Raw genomic sequence first — 12,379 nt, 5'->3', positions numbered from 1 at the left:
AACTGTTCTTGAATGCGTAACACATGCCTGATGTGAACGTCGCTTAAGAACCTCAAACCTTTCAGAATAGTTTTTGGAAAAGAACTAGTTATAGTGCTCACTAATATACATCTAACAGCAAACAACTAGGTTAACTCAGGGTCCAGTAGAGTGTCCATCCTTAGACTGGTCCAGTCCATGTTTGAGTCACCAAAGACTAAAAATGTGAGCCAGTGCCTTCGGCATTAAGGTTAAGTGTATAGTTTATAAAAAGGGGGGAAAAAAACATTTTTTTTCTCTTTCAAGTTTTGTTAGGCGGTAAAAGTTTCAGGTTTTTCACAGAAATTGTTTATTCCTGCTTCTATAAATAAGCTAAAACAGATTTATAAAACTTTGTTTATTTACTATATTTAATAAAATATCTAAAGATCCACTTCAATGAAAATTATGTTTTTGATGTTTTTGAGATTTTTCTCATGATGGAGGATATATAATAAAATTAAGATCAAAATTACATTTCTGAGTATTTACTTTTCCAAATCCTTGTGAATCAGGAGCAGACGTAAAAATGCAGTCAGAAAAAGATTTCTGGCGTAGAAAACACAGTGGGCGGGTCACAAACTCCCTGCTCAGTTCTGATGCATTCGCTTGTAGACAACTAGCTCAAATTTTGCTCACCATTTTTGTTTACACCGCTAATGTTAGCTTGGCGGTGTGAGGTGCTGTAAGCTAGCAGGAGAGTCTTATCAGAGAGCTCTCAGCAATGGGGAGGGGAAGAGTGGCGGGGTTGCTCCATACCAACAGTCCTTCTTACAACTCAGAGGCGAATTTCTAATGATTTACTGCCACTCTGCAGAAACTATGTCCTAAAAAAACAACACAAGTTTTTTGATTTTGGCCAAAAATGACATTATCCTAATTAAAAGATCACTGGGAACACTGTTAAAATACATCAAAAGATGATCGGAGTACGACTTTAATGTAGCTCGTTCTGTTTCCCTACGTTTTTATTCAAAGATTGGTCTTTGCTTGCATCTCTTTTATAATGGCCATCTGCAGGAGGGTTGGTTCCTTCATTTTCCGAGCAGAGCTGCAGATCAGGAGGCTCAGAGCAAACGATGAGCCAAACAAAGGATCCAGTGTGTTGCAGCATCAGTAACCAGAGTCGCTGCACATCCTGAATGAGAACTCACCTAGATCTCTGTCTGCTAATCATCCATCTGATTTGATTGATTACCCCAACACTGATTGCCGCCCTCACATTGACTGACCGACTTATTTTGAAGCCGAGAAACTTTCAAATTGGAGAGAAAATCCATCATCAATTTCTGTCAAAAAGTACAAGTTTACATGCTTTTGCAATTTCACAAGGCAAGCACAAAAGCAATGCTAGGTTAGATTTATTATTTTATTCTTTAAACCTCTAATTTAAAAAAAGCTTCCTTTTCACACATGAAAGCTTTCCTAAAGCCTCAATGTTCAAAAGGGGGTTAAAAAAATAAAGAACACAAAAAACACCCATTAAAATATGGAATTTGTTTCACCCAAAATTATTATAACAAAATGTTAATAAAAAAAATATGAAAGAATATCAGTCAGTTGAACATTATATATAAAAAACTAAATGACTAAAATTGTAAGAAACATGTATTGATAACACTATAACAGGGGTCTGCAACCTTTAACAGCCATTTTGGTCGATTTCTTACTGACCACAGTCCAGTTGGAGGCACACATCCTTTGGAAAAATAAGACTTTTTATTTATGTCATTGCTATTTTTATTAGAAATATAAATAAACTATTATTTTTTTGGCATACATGAAACAAACTTTAAGAGAAATAGATTTTTTTTCCCCCAAATATGAAACAGTTTGCAGCTTTTAACAGAGGTTGACAAGACTTCCTTTCAAAATAAAAGACTTCCTGTGTCACAAAGCATGATCTCAATGACGTAAATCTAGTGGTGGGTAATGTAATGTCAGCAATGAAAAAAATATATATATTTTTAAACATTTGTGATGCTTCTTAGCAAGAAATTAATAAATCTAACTAGCTAAAATGAAAACAGAACTACTTGACTGTATTATTTGAACTATGAGGCACACTTAAAACACTGGAATTTGACAAAATGTGTAGTTCTTGATTATCTCCTCTAAAAATGTTCATAGTTTACCTGTAGTTTACTTGTAAGCTGTAATATACACTCACTGGCCACTTTACTAGCAACACCTGTCCGAGCGCTCGTTAACACAAATATCCGACCAGTCAATCACTAAGTGTTTTTAGGCATGTAGACACGGCCAAGACAATCTGCTGCAGTTCAAACTGAGCACCAGAGTGAGGAACAAAGGGGATTGAAGTGACTCTGAACGTGGCATGGTTGTTAGTGCCAGTCGAGCTGGTCCCAGGATTTCAGAAACTTTCAAAATAAAAGTGAAAGATGGAACAGTCATCAACTAAGCACATTATTTTCATTTTAGATCATCAGATTCTCAGATGAAATCGCTTAAAAACAACAAAAAGAAAATTCCTACATCAGAACCTCCTTTCTACTGCAGTTCTGGTCAAGAAAACAACACCACACATAAACTATACATTTCAGGTATACAGTAACACAAGTGTCAGAAAAACAAGTGAATGTTGTGTTTATCCCCAAGAGTTCTCATTTTAGAACTACAGGCACATCAGCAAATGAACCCACTAGTTCTGGTCTTTCTGTAACATTTTTCAAGTAGGAGACAGAAACTCTGTTGCCCAGTTCAGTTCAAGCCAAAGGCACGGAGAGTAACAAATGATCCTGCGAGTGAAAAGAACACGAATCAGCATTTTCTTGCACGATTAAGGAGCAAATGTTGGTCGACATTAGTCGCTGTATGAAAGCATGTCAGGGATCCTTGGGGCTGCCAGGTCCTCCCACACAGGAGTACAGCTCAGCATCCTCACTTAGAAACTAGTGGTAAAGCCAAAAAAGAGGTACAAGCAAGAATCTGACAACATCTAAGACAAACATCCATCTACAATAGATCGGTATCATATCACAGATTTATTCTCAGCTTAGTCTGAAGGTTTGAACGTCAGGAAGTCAATGGCAATTATGCAACAGCTGGGTTCCTTTCTATAACACAATGATTCTTTCTTTGAAAAAAGTGGGAACTCGGTTGATGAGTTTTTTAACCTTTAGTATCAGAGATGTCACCAGGGACATCTGTATTAACACATGCCTTTTGACACATCGTGATGCTACGTTCACACTGGGCTTGCCTGTTTAGCATGTGTTCACATTTGACAAGCAGGGAAGGGCTTCTTCTTCTTTTTCTACTGTTTATTAGTGCATGCTGCAGCTGGAAGAGGCGTCAAAAACCGTTGAAGCGGTACAAATCTTGTAAATCTTGCTCCAGGCTTTTTCTTTCAAAGCTTTATTCCAATATATGAAGGAATTGGTGTCAAAGAATTCAGTATGGGAACAAACCACAATTATTAATTTCTCCTTAACAATCAATTTCCAAAGGGTAGGCACTTCCATGAATTAAAGGAGACGGCATCCATCTGTCACTATCAAATCCAGGCCTCTGGATGGTTAAAGTTTGACCCGATTTGACTTTTAAAGCGTGTTCAATGGACCTATGTTTGAACCTGGAGCCCATAAGCAGTCGTTGAAACGAGAGTGTTAAACTTGCCCATTTAAGCGTTTACATAGACTTTTCATTGAAAGGGGTCGCTTGAACGCTCATTGCCATCAGCTATTTACACAATATACAGGAATCAGGTAATTCTGACATGAAGAAAAGTGGCTTTCTATACCGACTTTGCATTGGTATGATACACATTACAAATGTGAAGTGTTGCGGCTTTTCTCAACTTTAGAATCAGCTTGAATTATGTAATTGGTGTAAACGGTTGAAGAGTTATGGTAGTCGAAAGAATGTTAACATTGGAGCTAAATCTCTGGTGTTAAAGAGTTATAAAAAATAGAGAATCTGCTGTTTGTTTAGGAAACAAAGCAGTTTTTTAGATCCGAATCAGATCCATTCTGAACACTGTAAGTCAATCAAAGTGTTGTCAGTCAGAACCTGCTTCAACTCCATCGATAGGTTTCTGACTTCCTACCATGAGAACTCTACAGCTCCTCATCTACTATAATTAACAATCTTTCAGTCTTCTGAATTGTCGGTTTCCTAATGAAGAACCCTGGTGTTCTCCCAACAGGAGCTGGTGACAGCTTGGTACATCGGGTTCCTGGTGCTGATCTTCTCCTCCTTTCTTGTGTATTTGGTGGAGAAAGAGTTCAACAAGGACTTTGATACCTACGCCGATGCTCTGTGGTGGGGAACGGTGAGCACCTCAGACTCTTCAGGGATATTTGTGGAAAACAGACTTACTTTCTGAGATGGTAAAAATAAAAACACTCTTCTGCACACCCATTACCGCAAGCAAAGTAAAGGACATCAGTGTGATTGGAGTCCTGCTGCTCCTGTCTGAGGGTAATGACAAATTTAGAGTTTGAGCAGGAAAAAACCCGACAAAAGGGGTTCAGAGTCGTGCTCGGCTGGCCGAGCCGCTCCGTGTTTCCTCTCAACATCCTTCCTTTGAAAAAGTGAATGCAGGCAAGACACAAACAACAAGAGGCCCGATCAATAAATCCAATTTCCCTCTGCTGCCAGGTGAAGCTGGCCTGGAAGGCTTGTGGGAATAAAAGTCAGATGCAAACGCGGGTTTCTATCTTAGGACCAGAGTTTCATCCATTTCAAATATCCACGATGTGGGAGGGAACATCAAAATGTTGGGAGCGATCACCACAATACAAAAACCATTTCAGGATCTGTGAAAACATCCTGTTTATGTTGTACCTTCACAATATGAGTCACTTTATTAATGTTTGCTAATGCATTAATAAGGACTAATTACATGTAGGAATAAAAGATTAACTCCTGTTTTGTATTACTTAGTTACTGAGCATATAAGTACATTAGTAAGTAGTTAACTAATGTTAATTACTACATACTTAGTGTACTTTTAACATTAAGTATTTTCAGTTAAATTTAGCATAATGCATGTTACTATACGTCATTTGCAGTATGAATAACATGTTAATTTGTTGACAATATGTCAATAAACATAAGTCAGCTAAATGTAAATGCATTAAACTATATGTTCAATAATGCATTAAAGCAGTTATTACTTGATATGTAATTAGTAGTTAATAATACATTAACTAACATTAATAAAGGGCCTCTTATTATAAAGTGTTGCCAAGAAGATTGAATTATTTGCATATTTTTATTCATTTCTTAAGATGAAAAAAAGATCTGTCACACAAATTTTGAAAAAAAAAAGTTTAGTTTTTGGTCCGGTACATTTTCAAAATAAATACATTTTCTGGTTAAGTTTTCAACATTTTTAAAATGTTGTGATTACGGTGGACCTGAAGTGCAAACCACATCACCAAGTCAAGACAGCATTTTTTTCGGTTGTTGTAGACTTTGGAACTTCAAGGAAATGGTTCGTCCCAAAGTTTAAAACAGACTCTCAGTTCTTGAGAAGAAGTAGGTCTTTAGTCCTCCAGTGCTCACTCAAATCCAGTGAGGTCCAACTCTGGTAGCCCAAGAACATCATTTAAACTTGTCTGTTTCACATCATATGGTTGTGGTGTGAAATTTCAAATTTGAATTTAAAACTAAATCAAGTTCTTCCTTTATGACATCGTCAGTGGGTGCGACATCAGTTCATAAATCTCCAATATTGTGCTCGATTAGAAGGTATATCCTTTACAAAGTGGTGTTCTGGTCAGGTTAGGTCGGGGGTCGGCAACCTGCGGCTCCGGAGCCGCATGCGGCTCTTCAAGCACTCCCTTGCGGCTCAGTGGCGCTTTTTCAAAAATGTTTTGAAAATAATTTAAATTGTTTGAAGGAAATATATTGTAGCGATTTGGGTGGGAGCAGAGCCACAGATCACTGGCAGATTAAATTCAGACATCACTAGTGTCCCATACATTGTACGATCCCTCGTGATTGGAATAGGAAGCGCACACGCAGACCATGGAGACCAGATGGTGTCAATATTTTGACTACAACTTTATTTAACAGCTCCGAACCACAGAACAGCCGACACTGTGAGGAGCCTCACTCATACACACACCACTCTCACTCAGGGTGCCGGTAAAACACTCAAGTCCCATAATGCAACACAAGAACAGACACTAACTCCACCCACTAACAAGGAACTATTTCTAAATTAACAGTCAGGCTGCCACAATATTTTTGTTTTAATACGATTTCTGTAGGAGGACAAACATGACACAAACATCCTTTACGTTTTCCAGTTGTTGTGAGAGGAGTGTAGATGCTTCCACGCCGTCTGAGTCAGCGCACAGCAGAATTCCTGCCCATGCGTCTGGAGCGCACGTGAGCGCACGTTGCTACGCGGGTTTTGAAGTCGGGTCACGAGCTCCACGTACAAATCGGCACGCATTGAGCGCGCTGAATCTTCAATCCAGTTCAAGATTTCCACGCACAGTCGCGGCAGCTCAGAGCTGTAACTGTGCGTGGAAATCTTGAACCGGATTGAAGATTCAGCGCGGGAGCTGCTTGTGGGCGGAGTCTGCTTCAAAGCACAGAAGTACCAAACGTGATCACGAAGGAGAAATGAATCATTACGGTTTGTGTCCGGTCAGGTTAATATGACACCAAGATGAGATGAGCGCTAATGAACAGTAGAAGAAGAATAGAAGAAGAATCTCCTCCCCGCCACTGCGTGCGTGACCGCGCTGCTCCGGTGTGGATACCACCTGCTGAGCGCGGCGATGTGCAGGTCTCACTCACCGGCCGCGTGCGGTGCGTGGCGGGGAGGAGATTCTCCTTCTCTTGTATTTTTACTGTTCATTAGCGCTCATCTGCATCTACAACAGGGAGAACCGAAAGTAAAAGTGTTGAAAATCCCCCAAATCTTTCTGAAGACTTTTGTTTCCACAACTCTGTCCTTTTAAATGTCTGACTACAAAACTTACGCGCGCTCCAGACTTGGAGGGCAGGAATTTAGGTGTGCACGCGCTTATATTGACTCTTCATTGAAAGTGTTGATTGACGCGGCCAGTGTGGAAGCACCTTAAAGGTGCACGTTACATTTTTGTGTTTTTTTTTCAAATCCTCTAAATAAAAATGACATCAAAAATCGTATTTCTTTATTGCATTTCTTTAATTTCATCAAAGCAATGAAACAAACTGTAATTCATTCATATTGTAGTGATGGTCTCACGCTGGGCTTGCTGTCGGTCTGGCAGCGCAAGGAATTGTGGGTTACCCATTCTTTTGCCTGTCTGACTGAAATTGGATTTAAGTTTGGGTTTTCGTCAACGTGTTTTGTTGTCTGACTGTTGAACATTTGTTGGCATTTATGATTTTGTCCTGTTATGTTTGAAGTCTTCCTGCACCTGGAGTGAGAATGAGGGAGAGACTGATCAGGACCCCCTCTCGTTGTGTCATTGAGGGATGTCAAAATAAAAGCTTAGAAGTTCATTATGAGGCTATTCAGCTTTTGTCATATAGTTTGACGCTGCAATATCTCACCAACTTGTCATGAGGCCAAAAATATATCTTATATGACACGAGGACACGCAGCAGGAGAAATAATCGTTTATTCGACACATTCTCCATGTGTTACTTGCAGTGTACGACATTTATAAGCTGTTTCAATTTATGCGGCTCCAGACACATTTGGTTTTCATTGTATTGGTCCAAAGTGGCTCTTTCAACACTTTGGGTTGCCGACCCCTGGGTTAGGTCCAGGTCCATTCTCTGACATGTTTTGGAACCTTCCTGATTGGATTTATTAATATAAATATTGTTTTTCCTCCCTTCCTGCCTCATTTAAAGCCCTCTGAATAAGTTAGTGTGGCTCTGATGTTGGACTCTCTTCCTCTCAGATTACCCTCACAACCATCGGCTACGGCGATAAGACGCCGCAGACCTGGACAGGACGCTTGTTATCTGCCGGCTTTGCTCTTCTGGGGATTTCTTTCTTCGCCCTGCCAGCTGTGAGTGAGGCGCCCTCACGCGCTGCTCAGTTTATCCTCTGGTGATGGTGCTCAGGCTTCTCTGTCCTGGACTCAGGGAATCCTGGGCTCAGGTTTTGCCCTGAAGGTGCAGGAGCAGCATCGGCAGAAGCACTTCGAGAAGCGAAGGAACCCGGCCGCCAGCCTCATCCAGGTACGGATGAGTCATTTCCTGATTTCCTACATGCAGCAGGATTAATCTGGGGAGTGTTGCAAAGGGGGTTCACAGGAGCTTTGGGGGGTCACTGGTTTCCTTTGTGGCACCTCCACTCCCTGGGAGAGTGACGGTGAGTTCCTGTCAATGTCCAATGCCAAAACCCTCGGACAGGATTTATGGGTTGTCATGGCAACGGGGCACACACTCCTCCGAGCTGTCGCTCACTGTCACACACAGGCCCAGCTGCGTGTCTTTCTGAGGCCTCCACAACCACAAACAGGCAGGCAGGATTTTAAGAACCTCCTGAAATAATCCAGGATTAAATCTGGACTACTTCTGATTTTCAGAACTGACTGATACAGAGGAATATGTATCTAAATGTCTCATTTTTCTTTATTTCTTTTTATAAACATGTAGAACTGGGAAAAAGTTTTTGTCCCCTTCCATAATAAAAAATGTGACTTTTGTAATAACTTAGTTTGATCTTCTCAGAAGGATAGTTTGGATTTTCCAATTTTTCAGCACAAATGTTTGTTTAAAGTCCTAAACCAGAAGCTCAGTCCGGTTTAAGTCCAGAATTCTTCAAAACCTTCATGCTGGATCTCCTGTTGACTTTGGATTGTTGTTCTGCTGCAGAACTTAAATGCTCTTGAGTCTGACCTCAAGAATGATAGAGGACATTTTTCTTCAGGATTTTATGACGATGAACAGAATCAATCGTGCCAACCCCACACCATCATACTTCCACCTCTTTTGTCTCACTCTTAAAATGTGTTAATTTGAGCCCAGATGTTGGTGGACACACATCTCCTCTTCTGTCTCATCAGAATATTTGTCCAAACGTTTTAGAGATGATCCAGATGTTTGATGTTTTCCTGTTTATCAGACTTTCTTCTTGAACTTTCATATTGATCCAGTTTTGTCCAAAAAGTCTTTTTCTGACTGTTGAATCCTGAACTCAATTGAGGTTCTAGACTTCTTTTCATCTTTCATCTTTTGGAATCCCTAAGCTCCACACCTCTAGAAGATGCTGTAGGACTGCTTCTTCTTGAGATCTTTTGTTTGCTTCACCTCGTCAGACAGCTTCTGCTGAACCTTGATTCAGCAATAATCTGCAAAACTGAGCTATTTTCTTCTATTTTTATTTATTTATTTATTTTTTAACAAAAAGCCTGTGGTTGATCAGAGTTGTGGTTAGACATAGAAGTAAATAATTTCTCACATAAAATGTAACTTATTTCATCTGGAATAAATGAAATAAGTACTAGAAAACTGTTTTTACTATTTTTTTTTTGTCAAATTACACTGAGGTGTTAAAAATAGAAAAGAGATAAATGCCAACGGGGGGCAAAAACTTTTTTCCTCAAACATCTACATGCAGATTGACTATCTTTCAGCAAAATCAATGTACTACAGTACAACTATTCATAACAAGTAAATACTCATTTACTCATTTGTAAATCCTGAATTTAAAGATTAGAAATGTGAAAATAATCTGAAAATCTTAATTTCATCAAGTCAGGCTTCTATAGATGCAATCAATATAATCCAAATCCTGCAGCTTGTTATGTCTGTCACTCTTCCCTGATTTTCAGGCATTTAAAAGAAGCTTTACATGTGCTGTGCTCAACATTTGACATGCATTTCCTTAAAACAAATGATTGTGCATGTTTAGCTTGGGATTTGAACCTCTGACCTTCTGATTGGCAGGTCACTCGACCCACCAAGGCACAGTCGCTCTGACTCCCTTCATATTATTCTGTGAACTCCTCACACCAGTGACTGTATATAAGAGCTGGACTGAGTGACCCAGAGATTTAACGTTGTCAGATTTAACGTTAACGGTAGAGTTTGGGTTGTTTGTTTCTCATGTTGAAGAAAACAAATGACACACTCTTTGACGTATACCGTAAGTCTTAGCCAGGGGAACCAGCTGATTTTGATCCAGGCAAAAAAAGTTTACATTTATTCAAAAACTTAAATAAAAATAATAAATAAATAAAAATATTAGTTCTGCCCGTTCTTCCTTCTGTTTGACTGCTTTCTGCCAAACTGCTAACATTTTCCCCAACAGGTTGAAGGAGACTTGGCAGCAGCATCAATGTTTTGAATATGTGGAAAGCATTCTCATTACTGTGTCCCTCAGTGTGCTCCTTCATTTCACCCCCTTCACCACCACCCTCACTGCTTTAAATCCACTGTGCACCTGTGTCTGCAGGAAGTTAGCATGTGATTAGGTCTGAGCAGCAGGTCAGGTTTAGATAATGACTCACCTTTAAGCCCCACACCGATAAAAAATGGGTTTTTAACATGTTCTTGTGGCATTTTTCTCATGATAGACGCCATATATATAAAACAATTAAGCTTAAAATATATTGTTTTTATTCAAGTTGTTCTGAATCAGGAGCAGACGAAAAAAAATCAGTTTGAAAAAGATTGTGTTTGTGATGTAGAAAATACTCTGGGCGTCATGAACCGTTTCAGGACAGAAACTGAGAGCATGAAGGGTCATAAACGGTAGACGGACTCCAACAAATGCAGAAGTTTATGGGTGCATCAGCAAGAAGTAAAAAATAAGTGTAGTTTGACCACCCAGTTTTGCATGCTCAGCTGTCATGCAGACACAAACAGGACAAATAAAGTTGTCAGCAGATTGAATGATTGCCTCCTCCTCAGCCGTGACTCCTGCAGCCCGTTTGCTGTTTCCTAAAGTTTCAGCTGTTTCAGAAGTGTGATGGTCCACAGCAACCAACATTTTTCACATCTGAAGCCAATGAATTTAGTGAACATGAAAGCTTGAAATGACACGTGGATGTGTTCAAAACGGGAGCGGCTTGCGTTCATGTGCACTCCACGCAGTAGAATTTTTAGGCCATCGCCAGGAAAGAAAGTGAAGCGAGAATGAAAGTTTCCAATTCTAATCAGGATGTGTCAGAATCACACAGATATTTCACAGTTTTAACCCAAATTTTCCCAATAATTTGTTGGAGTATTTTTTTTTTCTAATTAGAGTGATGACATGTCACTTTAATAGACTTTCGGCCCGATTGACTGTATATGAGAACTGGACTAAGCAATCCCTCCTCACATTCAACAATTTGTCCGCAGTGCAAGTTATTCAGGTTATAAACTGACCAATCAGATGCCTCCATAATGTGGTATATTGTCAAACGCCGTTCAATACATTTGATTAACAGATTCTACCTACCGGCGATAAGTGATAGGGGCGTGGCCTTCCAACAGGCTCACCTCTGATTGACGACAGTGGCTCCCAATAGTATCAACTGGCAACTGGATTGACTTCATTTGGTTGAACCTGTAAGTAAATCATATTTTAAGGATGACTTCTCACTCACTCAGCCAAGTTCTCTTATACAGTCAACGTTTGCACACACTAGAGGAGGAGCTTATTGTGGAAGTGAATGGAGGAAAATTCTGCAGAAACTGCTGATGGAAGGATGAGAGTCCACTGCAGGGGAAGACTAAAACATGGATGGATAGCCCAACTTTCTATATACTACTAAAAAAAATATATTGTGGGACTATTTAGTGTCCTGGGTTTCAAAAGAAATCCAGACACTATGCTCACTACTTTTTTATCTTTTTTTTTTAAACGCTGAATATGAAGTTACCGATTTCACAAAGTAAAAATTGAATCAATACGAACATTTCAGAGCGTCTATTTGTGACTCCACTGTGTTCTGATGATGAAAATCTGGATGGTTTATTAAAAAGTTACATTTGAACACGTTTTTTTTCTCAATGCGCAATGCATTGTGGTCTATATTTACTAATGCAGTGAGCATCGACGGGCACTAGTTTTTCGCAAAGACTTCTGGGAAATTTCTAGAGCACTTGATTTTGGAATTGTAGATTCGGACAGCTCTATTAAATGGCCAACATACTACATAGTGAGTAGGGAAGGAATTCAGCCATAGGCTAAACATATATAAAATATATTACATGAAATATATATATATTATATAAAGAGAGTGGTGAAACAGGAAGTCCTGAGGTGAAAGTAAAAGCTGAGACAGGAAGTGATGCTAAACCCATAACATTAAGTCCTCTAGCTGTCATCAGGTGATATGATGGGGGAGGGGGGGTTAAATAGTATTTATTTATTTTTTAAAAGTCAATATTTATCATTTAATCTAAACAAATAATTGTGCCTGTGTTGACGTATATAGTCCTG

General features: G+C 39.4%; 1 protein-coding gene across 2 annotated transcripts in view; it reads left to right on the top strand.

Moving 5' to 3' along the window:
* The window catches only part of kcnq5a (potassium voltage-gated channel, KQT-like subfamily, member 5a), a 114,474-nt gene that overhangs the window by 75,841 nt on the left and 26,254 nt on the right, over positions 1 to 12,379 (top strand). For both annotated transcript variants that reach the window (XM_024297544.2, XM_024297543.2), the window contains exons 5-7: positions 4,187 to 4,312; positions 7,899 to 8,009; positions 8,086 to 8,181. In XM_024297544.2, coding sequence (XP_024153312.1) covers positions 4,187 to 4,312; positions 7,899 to 8,009; positions 8,086 to 8,181 — 333 coding nt within the window. The remainder of the gene's footprint in view (positions 1 to 4,186; positions 4,313 to 7,898; positions 8,010 to 8,085; positions 8,182 to 12,379) is intronic.

This window comes from Oryzias melastigma, linkage group LG15 (genome assembly GCF_002922805.2).
Source record: "Oryzias melastigma strain HK-1 linkage group LG15, ASM292280v2, whole genome shotgun sequence".
NCBI classification, from domain to species: Eukaryota; Metazoa; Chordata; class Actinopteri; order Beloniformes; family Adrianichthyidae; genus Oryzias; species Oryzias melastigma.
This window is presented reverse-complemented; position numbering and strand designations above follow the sequence as displayed.